The sequence below is a fragment of the Ctenocephalides felis genome, unplaced genomic scaffold (genome assembly GCF_003426905.1).
Source record: "Ctenocephalides felis isolate EL2017-DRISC unplaced genomic scaffold, ASM342690v1 CF-g0.4_SCAFFOLD_00845, whole genome shotgun sequence".
Taxonomy (NCBI): domain Eukaryota; kingdom Metazoa; phylum Arthropoda; class Insecta; order Siphonaptera; family Pulicidae; genus Ctenocephalides; species Ctenocephalides felis.
In genome coordinates, this window is record NW_020536999.1 from 64,721,066 (window position 1) to 64,739,400 (window position 18,335).

At 28.9% G+C, this 18,335-nt stretch overlaps 1 protein-coding gene across 1 annotated transcript; it reads left to right on the forward strand.

The window, feature by feature from the left end:
• The first annotated feature begins 2,693 nt into the window (after nt 1-2,693).
• LOC113363702 lies at nt 2,694-17,942 on the forward strand. Its single transcript, XM_026606184.1, has 4 exons — nt 2,694-3,080; nt 15,740-15,867; nt 15,967-16,192; nt 17,435-17,942. The coding sequence occupies exons 1-4, from the start codon at nt 2,696-2,698 to the stop codon at nt 17,632-17,634; spliced, it is 939 nt and encodes a 312-aa protein (XP_026461969.1). The 5' UTR covers nt 2,694-2,695; the 3' UTR covers nt 17,635-17,942.
• The last annotated feature ends 393 nt before the right edge of the window (nt 17,943-18,335 follow it).

Below are 18,335 nucleotides of genomic sequence, written 5' to 3' on the forward strand. Positions count from 1 at the left end.
CATTAACTTCCCGCAGGGTTAGTTACTAAAATTTATATATCTCTACGTTTCAAAGGTTTCTGAATATTTTGGCATACCTTAAAAAATGAATGTATGTGTGTGTGTATGTATGTATGTATGTGTGTATATGTGTATGTGTGTGCGTGTGTGTACAGATACAAATTTTCGTCGACGCTTTCGGGAACACGGGTCAACCGATTTGAATAATTTAACAAACATTTAATTCGTAATGATAAGGAGACGTGATGATTAGTTTTTGGCGAAGACAGAGTCTAGCCGTTTTGAAGATGCGAAGCAAAAATAATAACATATATTTTTGCATCACTAGTTTGTATTTAAAATTCTGGTAGACATGCAAAAATAATCTTTTTTCTTTAAAGTTTGGGAAACATTGTGTTAGACCCTTCTTGTTCGTTTCTGTTACAATGTTTCATTTTATCACTTCTTTTTACATCTCAGTCGTACTATTAGTGACTCATAATTAGCTATATCGAAATTCATTTATCTTCAGTTTCCAACATCCGTATTACCATGTTTACTAGAGCAAAATTTTCCTACATATTAGCCATCAGAACTGCCTTGAAATTTTTTAATATTTTAATTACCACTTCTCAATTTAACCGACATCATCATCGGGAAAACTTTATTGTTGTCTATCTGATAATAAAACAAAAATTCTGTCTTATAATAAGAAAAAAAAAACAAAGTGATAGATCCGCCAATGAGTGTCCGTCTAAAAATCTCCACAGTTAAAGAGAAGTATCATCACCCTTAGTTTTTAGTTCTAATAATTGCCCTTACAATTAGTGATGATGGCCAATGGAAAAAAACTCATTGGAAGATGTGGCATTTTGCCTTAATGCAAGTTGCATGAACTTCTTAACATGTGTAATTAATCGTCTTAATCAATAAGAGATCAATATATCAATTTATGAGAGATATATAAGTATGCCGAGTTGCTGTAGTTTTTAACAATATAAAAAGACTATTGCAGATTATTCAATTTTGTACATATTTTTTATTGCTAATTATTGAAAATCGAACACGTGCCTGATACCTACGCGGAGTATATTTTGAAACCGCGTTTGAATAATTCAATTTTTAATAAATTTTTATAATTTAATCACTTTTTGTACGACTATAATGTTTAAGTATGTATAATAAGACTATGTATTCTATCGCTATACCAAGTATCAGTAAAATATGCTAATTCTAAAGAGACGGCTCAGCTGATAGTATAAAAAACTAACCAATGTGACTGCTTACAAGTTCCATAGAATGGAATTTCAATTTGTGAAATCGGTTTAGATGTTTTTGAGAAAACGTCGATGAAAAGTCTTGAAGCCTTAAATAACAAATGTAAAAAAATCTCTGGTCATTTTTTCGAACTAAGATAAATTTTTAAAATTAAACAATAACTTGTAGTAGGGCCGTAATTTAGTATGTTCTATCAGACCATGATGTCTATCGTCAAAAGAGTTTCATAAAAATGGTAGAAAAAATAATTTCAACAAATAATTACAATAAAACAAATATGCCAAACTTTGCCAAAAATTAATTAGCACTATTTTCAACCGATATCTTTTGGAAGGTATTTGAATTTTCGATTCGGGATTGTGTGCTAATTAAAACGAAACATCTAGACCGATCGTCGCTCATAACTGATAATATACGTACATAAACTTCTCCTGAAATATTTTGGTAATTTTAAACGTTTTTTCAAATCAATGGCGCTGCTTTAGCTGCATAGAGACGAAATATCGATGCGCGTAAGCTCTGCGTCGCCGTCTAACCAAAATTTATACGCATTATTAAAATCTTTTTGAAACGTCTGATAATTTGATGTGTATTTGTCTAATGATCATTTTTGACCACCAAATGGCATTTTTTTGTTGCTAGATCCCAAAAAATTCTCTTAAAGCTGAGTTACCGTTATTGGCAATTTTGCCTTGTATCTTGGAAACGGTTGGACCTGGGTTTGCCAATAATTAGTCAGTACGTCTCCTTATGAATAGGAATCGAATGTTTTTTGATTTATTGAAATCGGTTGAACCGTGTTCTCGAAATTCGTATCCGCACACACACACGCGCACACACATACACATACACACATACATCCATTTTATCTAAGGTATGCCAAAATGTTTATAAACCTTTGAAACGTAAAGATATATAGAAATTTTCATTTTCGATTTTTTTCGATTACTATAACTCACCGAAAAGTTAAAAATATGGTTAATTCGACCATTGAATTTGTAAATTGTAAAGAGTGCAAATTTAATTTAATTCACCAAATAAATAGTATAATGATGTGTAATGAATGGCGCAAGTTTAGCAAACGTTTATAAAGTCCCTCGTACAGTGTGTGGATAAATCATATCTCATCCAGTCAGCCGCTTTTGAGTTGAGATATGCCAGTCAGCGAATAAAATACGCGACTTAATATTACACACATCTGTGCGACAAATAAAACCACTACCACTCATACTATCGCACCAGGACAGCATCTTCATACATCAAATGACTAACTAACTAATTCGTGATCGAATCAGTCACCGCCAGTCGGCCTTTGCGCTCCAACACAGCACTGTGTTAATTTGTCAACAATTTTATCTAAGTTTTCAAAAAAAGTGCTTTATTGAGAAAAAACTTTACAAGTGCTCTGTACGGTGATATGTGCCGTTGGAATTTCAAAATGCTCTTCATTGCCATGTGTACTTTGGGCGCCATTGCCTCTCCTCATGGCAACAATGGCAACGGAAGAGATCTTCAAATCGAGGAAGGTGTCTTTGTGGTACCTCAGGCTAAAGTTGAAGCTTACCATCCACGAGGGCTGAGGGTGTCGATTCCGCACCAAGAAGGAATTGAACTTTTTGCCTTTCATGGTTCTGTGAATAAACCCATGGTTGGCTTGGAAGCTGGTCAACTGTCCAGGGATATTACTGCAGAGAGAAATGGATACTGGTCATTCTACGATCCTCAAGTGAAGTTAAAAGTAGGGGATGTTTTGAATTATTGGTTATTTGTGCAAAAGGATAAATTGGGCTACAGGAAGGATGACCAGAGCTTCGTAGTTCGGGGTGAGTTTGGAAAAATATGAGTAAATGTTTGTAAAACGTAAATTTTGAATTATTTTATTATAAAACGACTGAATTTAGAACTACTCCCTATGCATTATAGTGGTTTCTGCCTTATCATTTAGATATAGAACTCACATTCATAATATGTATTTGTATGTAGGAATGGCGTACTAATACATACCTTATTTTCTTACCTAACTAATTTACCATTATTGGAAAATGCATAATACTTTAAGAGTTTTCATACAATTTTCAAAGTATTAAATTCCCAAAATTAATATTAATTTGGTCTTTAATATTAAATGAACCGAATGATATTTATATGTCCAAAATGCAATCGTCAATTCAACCTAAAAATTAATGGAAAGTTAAGAAAAATTATCTCAACGGTGATGAATTTTATTTAAATACTTTCGAGGACATGTTTTACTATTAAAATTTATAAATTATTTTTAATTTTATAACCATTTTATTTTGTCACAAAATTGTGAGTCCAAATGCTTGTTCTGGAAAGTGTCAGCATGCTTTTAGACTATTTATAAATGCGAATTCGCCGGTTCCGGCATTCGCAATCATCGTTCCGGCTACAAATATATACATTTAGAAAATTAAATTGATAATTTATTGGTATTTAATATTTAAATTTAAATAACTTTTAATTTAAATGTTACTATTTTAACATTTAGGCCTAAACACTGATTTGGAACAGGTCTATGCGTATACCTTTTTTAACAATTGTCTATATCAAAGTTGATATGAAGTTTTTTCCATGGTAAATTTATGATGTGAATGTTCATATGAAGAAAATGTTTTATTAAACTTTTTATTATTTCGCTAGTTCTAAATTAAATGTTTTTTTGGCAAAGCTTGTTGAAATAACCATAGAATCAGAATTACGATGGGCTTGAATGACTAAAAATTTTGACCTACCTTTTTTAAGAATTTTTTATATCAAAAAGCTTTGAATCAGGTTTTTTAACTTCTCGTAGGCTAAATTATAGTAATTGCAAAAAAATTGCAAATGAAAATTTTTATATATCTTTACGTTTTAGTGGTTTCTGAACATTTTGGCATTCCTTATAAAAAATGAATGTATGTGTGAGTGTGTGTGTGCGGATACAAATTTTCGTCGACGATTTCGGGAGCACGATTCAACCGATTTCGATTATTCAAAAAACATTCGATTGAGATTTATTAATTTTTACTGAATGTATAAGCGTAATTGAAGTGTGTTTTATCGTAGATATATCTCTAATTTTGTCTATTAATTTAATTTAAGTCTATGAATTAAATTTTGTGTGAATCTGTGTGAATCTTGTGTAATCTGCAAGAAATTTAAAAACAATTGTTTCACCTGTTTGGTTACGAATGTTATTTTCACACATCGTATTTCGGTAAAAGGTTTTCCATAAAGGTGAAATTATAAAGCAATTCGAACAGTTTATTCTTGGCAAATGCATATGGCATTGTATATACTTTTATCGACATTTGTCAGAACGCAGTTACAATCTTGAGTTATCTATAAAAACCCGTAAACAATGTCGAAACAGTAAAGTTATTGATATATTTTATGCGTAAATTATATTGCATGATCTATTTAAAAATATTTGCTTTTTCATTTGGAACCATATTCAATTTTTTTTCTTGTAATCAAGTTTTCATGAAACTACATTTTGTATCAATAAATTATAATGAACAATGTAATAAATATTAATAAAAAGAAAACTAAATCGAACAATTTTTATTTAAATTTGAAAGTTTTAAGTTTTTGTCATGGAACCAATAAAAACTAAATTTATCATTAGATAAATCCATATACATAAAAGTTTGGCAAGTATCCATAAAAAACAATAGTAATAAAAATAGAACGATGGCCTGGTGATTGTATTTTTTTGAAGGACTAGACAGATTTCAGGTGATTAGATTTGTGTAAAATTGATCTAAAAATTAGTTCAAAACTAGTTATTAATAGCGTTTTGCCTTAAGGCAACTTGCATTAATAATATCCCGATACGTGACTTCATCAACAAGAATTTGAATTTTCTATTCAACTAAAATGTTTAACTGTTTATTTCTAAAATAGAGATCTCGCTTTCTTTAAAAGCGATTTTCAATTGACATCTTTAAGGAAACCTGTAACATCTGTATTTGTATAAATTAAATTAATCTGTTCATACATTTCATTTTATTTATTTCGCGGTCTAAAAATGTGTTTTATTAAGTGTAAACTGTAATCAGTAGCTATCTACGAAACACCACAAAACGTGTACAGATGCTTCGGTATAGATTCTGAAAAGAATCGCTCAAGAACGCGGCAAAATTATAAACTTTGATGATTTTTTTTGAAATTTATTCCCATACAGTTTTATCCGACTCTTTTACCATTTTTTTCTCTTTGTCTGCATAAACTATGGCAGTATCGTCGGCATATAGAATGTATTTTTCCTTTATTTTTACCTCTTGAAGATTATTTGTATAGATGAGATATAATAAAGGTCTTAAAACTAAGCCATGTGGGACTCCACAGTTTATTTTGCATCTGTCACTTGTCACGTTGGTCCTTACAGCTCCTTCTGATAGGAAATCTTTAAACATGCTAATTTGCAAACCTTCTAATCCCTATTATTTTAATAATTAATAAATTGTGATCCAATGTATCAAAAGTCAATAAATATTGCTACTGTATGCTTTTTCTCTTCAAGGTTCTGACTTATGGTATTAGTTAAATCCTTCAATGCGCCTATACATTTTATTTTTTTTCATTTCGGGGTTTAAAAATATGTTTTATTAAGTGTAAACTATAATCAGTAGCGATCTACGAAACACCATGGGGATGCTTCGGTCTAGATTCTGATTAGAATTACTCAAGGACGCGGCAAAATTCTAAACTTTGATGAATTTTTATATACTTATATTTTATATACATATACTTTATACTATGAAATTTATTTTTATACAATGTTTTATCCCAATCTTCAAATTCTTTTACTTCATTTAATTACGAAGAAATGGCCCGGTCGACCTTTAACATAAACTAATTAACGAGATTCCCAAACAAAATGTTTTGAACTGTTTTTTAATTCTTGAAATCGATTAAAGATTCTAGCCTAAAACGTGGTCGAAAAATTTTACACTTTTCCAATAATTTCAAAGAAACGACTTGGCCGATCGTCATGCATAACCGACCAACGAGTGCCCTTATAAGAATTTTTGAAATTGATTCAGGCGTTTTTGATATCAGATACTCTTTCCTAATATTATTTGATTCAGATTGACTTAAAACGTCGAGTATACATAAAATTAACAAATCATTTTTCGTGAATTTTTTTTTCTCTGAATGTTAAAAATCTCAAAATTTATATATCTGTTATACTTAAAAACTTCAATATTAGATTCAAGAAATTCAACATCTTGGTTTGATATTTCAGTGTAAATGAAGAAATCAAGATTAAGAAAAATGAATTTCTAAATCATGTCAATGTTCTGATATAAAACTTCGAAACAAATTTTCATTATTTCCTTATTCATTAAAAACGATTGAATTAAAAAAAAAGAAATGTTGTTTTAAATTAATATTGTAAACAATAGTTTATATGTCGCTGAAGCTTTATAAATGGTTCATTAGCTATACATTCTATGCCCAATATATATACTCTAAAAACTTGCTGAAATATTGTAAACTGTTGGACTGTTGATTGATAGTTTTATTTGATATAATGAGGCTATAATACATATTTGCCTAAATATTACGTGTGTTTTATAATCACCATTATTGTAGATAACTATAAAGTTTATTTATTAAATGCACGCATCCCTAACACAAACATTTCTATTATCATGAACAATGAATGAATGAATTGCTTTCTTTATTTGCTCAATGCATTTGTCTAAAATGACAAATATTATTCCAATACAATTTATTTATAGAAATATATTAATTTAAAATTAGAGATTTGCACATGTCTGCTTGTTTTCGATGCCACTAATAATTGTTACTGTGCATATAGACTGAGTTCAAATCTCTGGCCTGACCTCAATTTAAGCAATTGTTTGCCACGTCCTTGAGACTATTTGGATCGTATCTAATTGAACACCATTAAACAACCAATAGTATGAATTATATCTAATAAATTTATTATTGGTGCCACGTGTTATTGGGTTATATTTTTTGGATTTTTTCTGAAGATTATATTTTACAGGCATGAACTTCTTAAATATCATGGTAAATAAAAAAATTACAGTCTTTGTACTTTCACTTGAATTACTTTATTGGTAAATGATCCTTTATTAACTTCCCGAAGGAGAAGTTTACGTTTTTATCAAAAAATGCGATTCGCTAATTTTATGTTATCTCTACGTTTCAAGCTATTCTGAATCGAATTAGACCAAATTTGGAAAAAGTATGAATGTGTGTTTGTGTGAACACAGCCGTAAATCGACGTTTTCTCAAAAACGCCTAAACCAATTTCAGAAATTTAAAAGCTATTTGATGTATCTCAATGAGGACTATCGTTTGTGCGAGGATCTGCCGAGCTGTTTCTTTGTAATTCGAAAAAAGTTAAACTTTTCGTTCACATTTAAACTCATACTATCAAATCGATTTAAAAAAATCAAAAATTTTTTTTTTCTTTATTTACTATAGACAATCAGAAATACAATTTTCTATGAGTCTATGTGATCATTATAAATATGACGTTTAGAGGTATCTTCCACTGAAGAGATTCCCCTGTAGATAATCTATGTTTATAAAATAAATCAATGTTAATAAAATATGTCCATGTTAATAAATAATCTATGTTAATAAATAATCTATGTTAGTAATATATCAGAGCTTAAATTAAGTTAGTAGATCTTCTGGCCATTTTCTTTTGAGCCTTCTAGTTGGATCATGATTTTTGATTAATTGCATGGCTGGATTTGGATGTTGGTCTAATCTCATATGGTATGAATTGCTTCTTCGCTGAATTACTTCTTTTACGGTCAGTATGTTTAAATCTGAATGAATAATGTTATACGAAACGTACCATGCTGCATTAACTATTGCTCTTAAAATTTTATTTTGAGTTCGTTGGATAATCTTTATGCTGGACATACTTGCACATCCCCATAGTTGAATACCATAGGTCCATATCGGTATTATTACTGACTTGTATATTAGTAATTTATTGTTGTATGACATTTTAGATTTTTTTTCCTATTAGCCAGTAGAGTTGTCTAAATTTGTTCATAATTTGCTTCCTTTTTTATTTTATGTGAATATTCCACGTTAGTTTGCGGTCCAGATGTAAACCTAAGTATTTAACGCTGGTGCAAGTCAAAAAATCAAAAACTGTTCGAAAAATAATAGTTGGGAATGATACTGATTAGTTTTAGGTGAAAATCTATAGAGCCGTTTTCTTGTAATTTACTGTTGAAAAAATAATTTAAGCCAATTTTTATGAAACTTTTTTTGGTGATACATATCGTGGCCTTATAGAACTTACTGAAATATTACGGCATTACGACAAATAATTCAATTTTAAAAATTCATCAAAGTTTGAAAGAATGAGTAATTTTTTTGACTCGTGTTAAAATTAAAATTAGTCGATTTACTTGGTATAACTATACAGTACTTGGTTACTTTTATATAGATAGATCATTGTGATTGCTATTTTGCTGTAACTTGAACATGAGCAGTTTGTCACCTGCAATTAGTTTTTGAGCTAATTTAGCTCAGTCATAACGATGATTGGTTTCCAAAAGTTTGCTTAGGGTACGGCTGTGACAGGTATTTCTTATCTGGTCCTGTTCGGGTATTGAAAAGATATATGTTTTTTTACCTAGACGAAATGCGAAAGAGAATGGAAAAGGAAAATTCCATTAAAGATTTTATTAAGATTTCATATTAACTTTGTTTAAAAAAATTTGTTTTGTTATATATTGTTACATTGTACTTATATGCTTTGTCTAAATGGTTACGTTCTGTTATGTTACATCATTCTGACAATAAAAGTTATTTTTGTGTGAATACCTATTGTTTTTTACCCTTTTTAATATCTGTCATGATTTGATTAGTATTAGTATTTTAGTATTTCCACATAGACAAATGCTCAAATTACCAATCAATTTACTTTTATCCGCTAACTGGTAAATTAACAAAATTATTGCAGATCAAAAACTAGTGGTGCATGGCAAACTTCCCATACCAGAATTAAATATTCGAGGAAAAAAGAAGTAATCAATAAATATTGATCAATGAATAATAATTGTTTTAAACATTTTCAAATAGATAATTACGAGTAAAATTACTATATATTTTATCGTTCATAGAATATACAGTGACAATCTTATGGCTCAAAACACTTGAGAAAATTTATATTGGGTGTCAGGTGCCAAATAAATTCATCTGATGTTATATTTCTTACCATTTTCAAACTGAATTGTAATTTTAAAATTTATATTTGAAGTATAAAGCTTCGTATATTTTTGAAAACGTTGAAAATTTTTTTTTTCTGAAATTTTGAAATTAGCTTGAACCGTATAAGTAAACTTTAAAAATTAACATATACACACACATATGGAGTCAGGGATGCATAAAGGCGTTTCCTTCGCTATACAAAAAAAACATATACCTCCATTTTTTCTAAGATATGCCAAAATGTTCAGAAGACGTGAAGACATGCAAAAATTTTCATTTTAGATTTTTTTGTGATTACTATAACTTACCTTGCGGGAAGGTAATAAAGTGGCACAACCATACCCAGTGTCTCCTACTTTATGTTTACAATAAGGGTCCATATTCGAAAAATTGTATCGTATTTTTCCAACGTTTATTGAAAACGTACATCGTCGGATATAATTATGATTGTTAAGATAATATAGTACATTTTGCACTTCTAGTAAGTAATAATTTTTACAACTATTCAATTATTTTCATTAGATTTGTGAGTCTCGGATATGTTATTAATTTCTATTTTGAAACAAAATGTTAATTTTTTGAAAAACATCTAAAAATATTAAAAGCGCTTAAAAATGTTTAAAACGTAAAAAAAGTTTAAAGCTCAATCGCGTATTCGTGCACAATAATAAGTACCATCACTGATTTCATAAGTTTGTTGCAAATATATCAATTGGAAATCGCATTTTTTACTTTTTAGGGAAGGCGAAAAATTCATTTTCGATACAAACAGTTCAAAGTTTTCTCCAAATTGTTATTACTGATAAGTGTTATAGATTTAGACATTTGGTAAGTTTGGTAGCTTGATTTGAAAAAAATACCACTTTCATCTAGTTTAATTTTTTAGTTCGTCCGTATTATTATATATATTATATCATATATACTTTAACATAATTGGCTATATCGATATGTGCATATGTTACATTTAATTTATTAATAGTAAATTTGGACAAATTCTACACTGATAACTCGTAAGACCGAATTATTTCGAAAATCTGGCAGTGCGTATTTGCTAACGTACTCTCCATTCATGTCATCACATCGTAAAAGGTCAAATCTGGTATCTTTGAATTACGCTAATTATCTAATTAAGTCGTTTAATTTATTACAGATCATTCAAAATGATATATTTACATTTAATGTGCTATATAAATTATTTATAGCTGAAAAGAAATGAAATTTCTAAACAATAACTGAATATTTGCACATTCTATTCATATACGTTATCACATCTTGAGGGTCATTTGTTAACAGATAAAATTATATATGCATACAATTTTATATAAATATATATTTAATTTAATACACATAATTATGATTGTGTTTAGGCGTTTTTATGATATGGCTATTTTTAGAGCAGCCTTGTGAAGGAACGCTCAATTACATTTTATATGGGAACTATTCAAAGTCCATGTTTGATTAACAATATAACATAAATTATATCAGGAATTGAAATTGATTTAAACATGGAATATTTTTTATATATTAAAATTATGTAAACAATATTCTTCCGCACAGAACGATAAATGTACATATATTGATAATGTACGAGTAAACATACTTTTATCGAAATTTCAAAAGTAGTAAAGGAAGTGAGATCGTTGAATGAATTATTAGAATAATTAATTATGATAAATGATATAAAAATAATAAATTTGCATATGCTTTCTTTATTAAAATAAAATACTAAAGCTGGTCTGTTCTTTGAGTCTACCAAGGCAAACCAGGAAGAAGCTTATGATGTTATTTTTTAATAAAAACTATAACATATGAATATACGACATGCAGACTTTGAAGACAAAAACCGTATTGGAAATTTTGTCAAAAATATTTATGGCAACGTGATTATATTCAATAATTTTCAAAAATTTGTCATCTGTAGTTTAGTCATTATAGTAAGTTCACCTCGGAGTTCGAGATACCCAGCAGTATCTCAAAACCTACATATGGTAGAGTGTACGTACCATATGTAGGTTTTGAGACAACTTTTAAATGTCAATATACAAGTATATACAGACTTACAACTGGGTATTTCGAATTCCGAGATTCTTATCTTATTTAAGCTTAAATGACTGGTCCTTTTTAACCAATAGGCGAAGTAAACTAAAACGGCCAGGGGGTTAACAATTCCAATGTCTTATTTTAATTTTAAAAGGATTTTACCTAGTAAGTTCACCTCGGAGTTCGAGATACCCAGCAGTATCTCAAAACCTACATATGGTAGAGTGTACGTACCATATGTAGGTTTTGAGACAACTTTTAAATGTCAATATACAAGTATATACAGACTTACAACTGGGTATTTCGAATTCCGAGATTCTTATCTTATTTAAGCTTAAATGACTGGTCCTTTTTAACCAATAGGCGAAGTAAACTAAAACGGCCAGGGGGTTAACAATTCCAATGTCTTATTTTAATTTTAAAAGGATTTTACCAAACAATAGCTACATTATTCAACTAATGCAACATATAAATGAATTGTGGTTGCATTTTTATAGACATTACTCTGTAGATAACCTTGATCTGGTTTTCCATCAGAAATATTCATCAGAATAGTTATAATAACTATTTATTTCATTTATCTTTTGTAAAATTTCTTGTTTAGCTAATTAACTTTTTTATTTGCTATTTTTATTGTTCACACCTTTATCAGTTTGTCACTTTCATAGAGGTTATATAAAAACAACTATTGAATTTAACTTAAAATTAACAATATATATTATAAAACAATTAAATAACGAATTCTTAAAAATTATATTAAGGTCTTGTAAACTAAGCAATAATGCCCACAACCAACAAATTGCAATAAAAGAAAATACTTTCGTTATGGAGTTTCAAAATTTGCTTTTTTTCCCGAGAGCAATGTCGTAAGAATCAAGGTGATTGCTGTTTATACATCTCTATCCCTCATGAAAAATTTAAAATTAAAAAAAAATCGAAATTTGAAAACAAATTCAAATTTTTGAATACCCAAAAAAATTAAGAATTCTCAAAAATCTCATTTTTTCAGTTTTCAATAAATTGTAAAATTTAAAATTAAATTATGGTACGGAAAGTTGTAGAAATTTACCTTAAGGCGCGATGCCATGCACCACTGCTTCTGATAATATCTCAAATTCCTGCATTCATTTTATTTCGATGCTGTTGGAAAAAAATGTATGATATCTAATGTTTGAAAATGTATATAACTATATTGATCAGGTTCTATTCAATTTGGGATTTGATCTCAGTGGGAATGCCGAGCCCGTACCACTTATTGCGCCACGTACTCCTCAATCACTGAAATAATTTTCATTCACAACTTTTCTTTAAATAGTCAAATAGCTAGCATATGGGGAGAAGGCAACGGCGTTTGTTCCATTCATTCATTTATTTACAAAAGCCGGTAATATACAACAGGCAACCCTTGAGAATTAAAAGCAAATATACGGACTCGCATGCGATCCGGTCATATTTGCATAAAACAATTTGATATTTATATTGCCCGCACTGCGTTCTGTTTAACTTCGCTCTCTCTAGTATTTAATTTGTTTTATGTTTTGCATTTATTACCCCTTGCATATGTACAACACGTATTTCAAACCCTTTCTGTACCGTCAATTTCGGTACGAGAGCTTTTTCATTCGTTTGCTATTTTTACAATACGCTAATTAATTTTTAATTTTTATTTAATTCCATCATTTTAATTGTTTTTATTAATGCATTGTATTAAAAATTACAAATATGGTGGATTTGGGTGCATTGGCAACATGCCTGACTCGTATGCGGGAGGTACTTGCGTGGTGTCCTGCTACTGTGTAAATATTAATAGGGAAAATACTGACAAAATCAGATTGTGTTTTGTATTTTAATAATATTTATTTATTCATATTATAATGGTCTCAATTGTTTATACCGATTTTTGATTTATTGACTACCAGTAACATAGTATTTTAATTAAGTAGGAATTATAATAACATATTTATTCAAGGAAACATATAATATGGACAAAATAACATATAGGGTAAAGACATACTGAGGTGCTATTTTTTAAGAAAGCAGTTCACAATAAATAGTTTCTTCTTTTTGGGGACATTAGCACATGAAGCATGAACCCAAAGGGTACATGTCATACATTTTCATAACCAATCTTTGCCGGGCACTAAACGAAAAAACATCGTTTTGCAACAAATGCAAGTCTCTTTTTTTACCGGTGGGTTCTTTGGTCTTTAGCAATTATTTCTTGCCTACTTAGAGTAGAAGTCGAATACCAATCACCTTTGACAGGTTTTAATTTTTAAAGTAAAACTTTTTTAGGCGCGACTAGGGTGTAAATCCGTATAAATGCAACGGAAGTGCGTTACGGCTCTTGATGAAATTATTTCTATACGGGTCGATTGTGATTAGACGTCGTGTAGGTGAATAGAGATATGTCGTTGTATGCGTACCGGCATCAACGTTGTACGCGTTCCGAAATCAACAAGGAAATCGGCATAGATAAATGAACATTTTAAAGTTACATCGTGGTACAAATCTTGATTTGATGAAACATGTCTGAATCAAAAGAATATTTGTTCAATGAAATAACGTAAGTTTATTGATTAGAAATTATTTCTATATTATTCGTAGTTTCTATAAACCTTTGAAAATATTCATTTTTTAGGCAAGACATCAATTATTACAGCTGTTTAAAGAATGAGATTATATGGCCAGCGAAAAAGTAAAAAAAATACAAGCAGTCAATGAATGTATGTTAATTTTAATTACATGAAGTTTTTCAAACACAATTACACGATGACTGAAGTAGCGAAAACAATATTTGTTTAGGCGTTGTTTAATATAATCCACTGTGTGAACGAATATTATACAATTTAATAATTAGCAATTACTTTATTTCTCTAAGTAAGGTTCATTTCTAAATGCTAATTACAATGACAAACCGATCATGTCATATTTGAAGTATGACTTTAATTACATTATTGTTTTTAAATATTATACATATTTTTAATGCTATTATAAATATATAATTTATAATTTATCAATATATATATATATATATATATATGTATAATGATTGACACTAATAAATGTGTGCATCATGAGTGTTACCATATTACTAATAAACATTATTCAAAATTGTTATATGATGTATTTGTTTTTACCTAAATGCCATCTTGTACAGTAGCAAATAAGTTTTACTTCAATCGCGTGTGAACCTTAGGCGCACTCTTTTTTTTTCTTGGCCATGTAATGCTTGCGAAATAGTAATGTTATTATGTTCATTGCATGAGTATGTCATTTTGTCCGGAATTGAACAAAAAGGAATAATTAATAAAAATTTTATCAAACTGATTATTACAATAAAATTGATCGTTATCACTAATACTGGTAATAGTTAATTGGTTTTAATTGAAATAATTATGATTATCATTAAATAGGTCCTTAAGATACATGAGACAATCAACTTTTTAAGACGCCTAACATGTTTAAACTGATTACTGCAACATAACTGTGACAATGACGCTCAACATCTGACAGGATTGTGATTATAGCTTTCTTAAGGTTATACTGTCATGAAAACGATAATAAAACTAACCAATTTTGAAATAAAGTGTTCATATATACCATTTCGTCCGTATTTTTCATATAATAATACAATAAATATAATAAGAATAGAACAACTTATACTTATCGTATAGTGCAATAATGTGCATCACAGTACAAGTATCGATTCTTAAACTAACTATCCGATTTTTTTATTTATTATTAATTTCTCTCGAGAATAGTATTTATGAATGTTATGATTTTTCTACTATTCAAATATAGAGAAAAGTTTGCTGGTTTGCACAAGTAAATATTTGTCTCTAACATTTGAATACGATGAATGCAGGCATGTTGAAACGCCAATTTTTGTTCAAATATATAGAATTTTTCATTTATTTTTTATCTTACCAGATTTAAGATTATGACTTCAGTAAATATTTCAAAATATAATTTAGCACAGGCGCTTATGAGAAAAAATACTCTATCAACTAACTATCTAGAACCAAGTAACAGATAAATTACCATGATCAAAAATGTTTTTTCTCTAACCAAATGCATTTCAAAGAATTCAATTGGAAATTTCTATTTTTTAATATTTAGTATGCTGATAATTATACAAATATTTCTTGATATATTTATTATAAATTATTTATTGTATTACTAAATAAATCTAATATTTAACCTAATATCTCTATTATAGAATTACTGGATGCTCAAAATCCGGAACCAACATTAGTCGAAGAAAAACCAAAGCAAAATGGTGCAACTCCAGCTAACGTTGTCGAAGTACATTGTGATCCCAGAGAAATGACAATGCTTTATATACAAGTAATAAATTAATACAAAAGTTATTAATAAGATTTTTTTCATATAGTTCTATATTTATTTCATTCTATATTTATATGGTTACTTGATTTTTTATCTTAGGTGAATCACACAAAGAGTGAGTTGCAAATTTTAGAAAATGATGTTAAAAGATTAACTAAAGAGTTGGAAGGCTTACGAGAAATTCAAACCGAATTGCTAACAGAACTAAATAGTACAGATAGTAATATGCTGTTACTTACTGGAGGATCTCCTTTGGATATAGATCCATTGAATGCCGTAGTTTTGGTAATCAGAGAGAAGCTTCTATTTTCTCAAGATACAATAGGTATGTAATTAGCAAGTTGAATTTGATGATTAAATATTAAAATTCCATTATTACTCTTGATACGGAATACTTTGTGACGATGAAATGTTGATACTAACCTGAGAAATTTAGTTTGTTTCGTGATCCATAATTTGGCACCTTTAATTCCATAGGATATCTGTATATGTTTCTATGGCGATAAGCTATAACTACATCCACAAAATGTATTTATCAAAAGTTGCATTAAAAGCGAAACGAATATTAAAAATTGATTCTGGATTTTTTTGCGAAATTTACCTGTATAGGGGGGACTGGGTACTCTTATGAAACTTTTTTTTTGATCAGCAATAATGTTAGCTGGGGGAAAATCAAATTAAATGGTAGTTCAAATATTTGTCTAGAGGAAATACTGAAATGCATTCCTTAAATACGTCATAAAAACAAATCATACAAGAAAAAGGAGAGTGTCACAACCGTTCACAACCAAAGGACGTTTGTGACAGCCATTTCTTTTTTGTATTCTAGATTTTTTTATCCATTTATTCTACTCCCGAAAAAACAAGAAGTACATATCATTACCATATCCCAAAATTTGTCACAACCATACTCAATGCATACTTTTAAAAACAAATCATAATTATTACTGAGCTAAATTATATAAACAAATTGCTGGCAAATAACTACTAATGTTCAACTTTCAAGTAAGGTAATCTATCTAGATACAATTAACAGATCATGTTATTGTAAGGAACTGAGAGTAAGCAATAATGTGAACTTGTTCGAACAATCATATTTTATTTTTCGCTCTTTGGATCCTATCTCAAAATCAGTATAGATTAGCTGTTATTACAACTGTCGTTATTGTACCCTGGCACAATGGTACTCAATTTGCCCTAATAATCGTCCAAAATTAGATAAATTATTCATATAATAAAAGTATCCAATATAAAAATATGGTTGGCTAATTAATTCGTTATGCTATTATCTTTCTGAAAACTCTGTGAATAAAATTTGTGCCTAACAAATAAAAACTGACCTATATATGTATATATAACATATAACATATCTCAAATAACAAAGAGATTTTTTATAATTTCTATAATATATTGATCTACATTATCGAATAAGCAAAAAATACACCAGCTGCCCATCTCATTTTCTATGGTAAGGACAACGATCACGTCATAAATAAAAATCAAAATTTCCAGCTCATATTTTAATATCAATTCATCTATAACTATAACATTGTTTTATATTTTGTAGTTGTAACAAATGCTTCAAGGCTAGGTGATGGGTCCATATGGTTTACAGTAAACTCATTTGAGCAAAAAATGAAACTTCTTGCCAGATCGAGAAGCCGTCTGGCAAATTCTAAGTTGAAGATTGAAAGTTATAATCCAACTGAGGAAATACATCATTTAGATCTAAGATTTCCCTCGGATGATGCACATGCAGAACGTTGATCATGAGAAAAAATCTTCGAGAGATGATGATTGATTAAGAAGTTTAGTTTTTGAAATATAGGGTTATAATTAATTTGGATCGAAATTAGATTCAGAGACATCTGCGCTTTAATAACATGGTATTTGGCAGTTGTCAGTATATATTTTGATTATTTTATTGCAGAAAATCGTTTCGCATTCGAAAACTGGTGGTGCTTCTAGTAATTTTATGGTTTGTTTTGTACCAGGATATCACCATAAAATTATGATCTTTTTTATATATTTCTTCACAAATTCATTTTTTATTGAAACACTTATTTTATTGCTAACACCCAAAAGTTGTTAAAAATGTAACTAAATGTATGGTTACTGTCAAGCTAAGTGCCATATGTATATTTTTGTTGCGAATATTAGTTCCTATTAATGAAATCATTATGAAAATTTTTTTTTTTTTAGTGAATCCAAATTAATTAGTTAAGTATTTTTAAAATATATAATAATTTACTTGCTTTAAATTATTGACCAACATTTTGATACAATTTACCATTTTTTTACCACTTGTAAATTTCATTTACAATGTAGTATAGTAGTTAATTTAAGTTTAATAAAAACAATTTTACTCAAAATTTTTAAATTAAGATTAAGTTAAGTGCTCCACTCGTTACATTTTATATTTAAGTGTTTTGTCTAACTCCTCATTAGTTTTAGTTAGTTCATTGTCG

Excerpts from the sequence above, each read along its gene's own strand:
- LOC113363702 (XM_026606184.1), top strand. The coding sequence starts at position 2,696 with ATGCTCTTCATTGCCATGTGTACTTTGGGCGCCATTGCCTCTCCTCAT. Across the intron at positions 3,081-15,739 it reads CCAGAGCTTCGTAGTTCGGG|AATTACTGGATGCTCAAAAT; the intron begins GTGAGTTTGGAA and ends TCTCTATTATAG. Across the intron at positions 16,193-17,434 it reads ATTTTCTCAAGATACAATAG|TTGTAACAAATGCTTCAAGG; the intron begins GTATGTAATTAG and ends TATATTTTGTAG.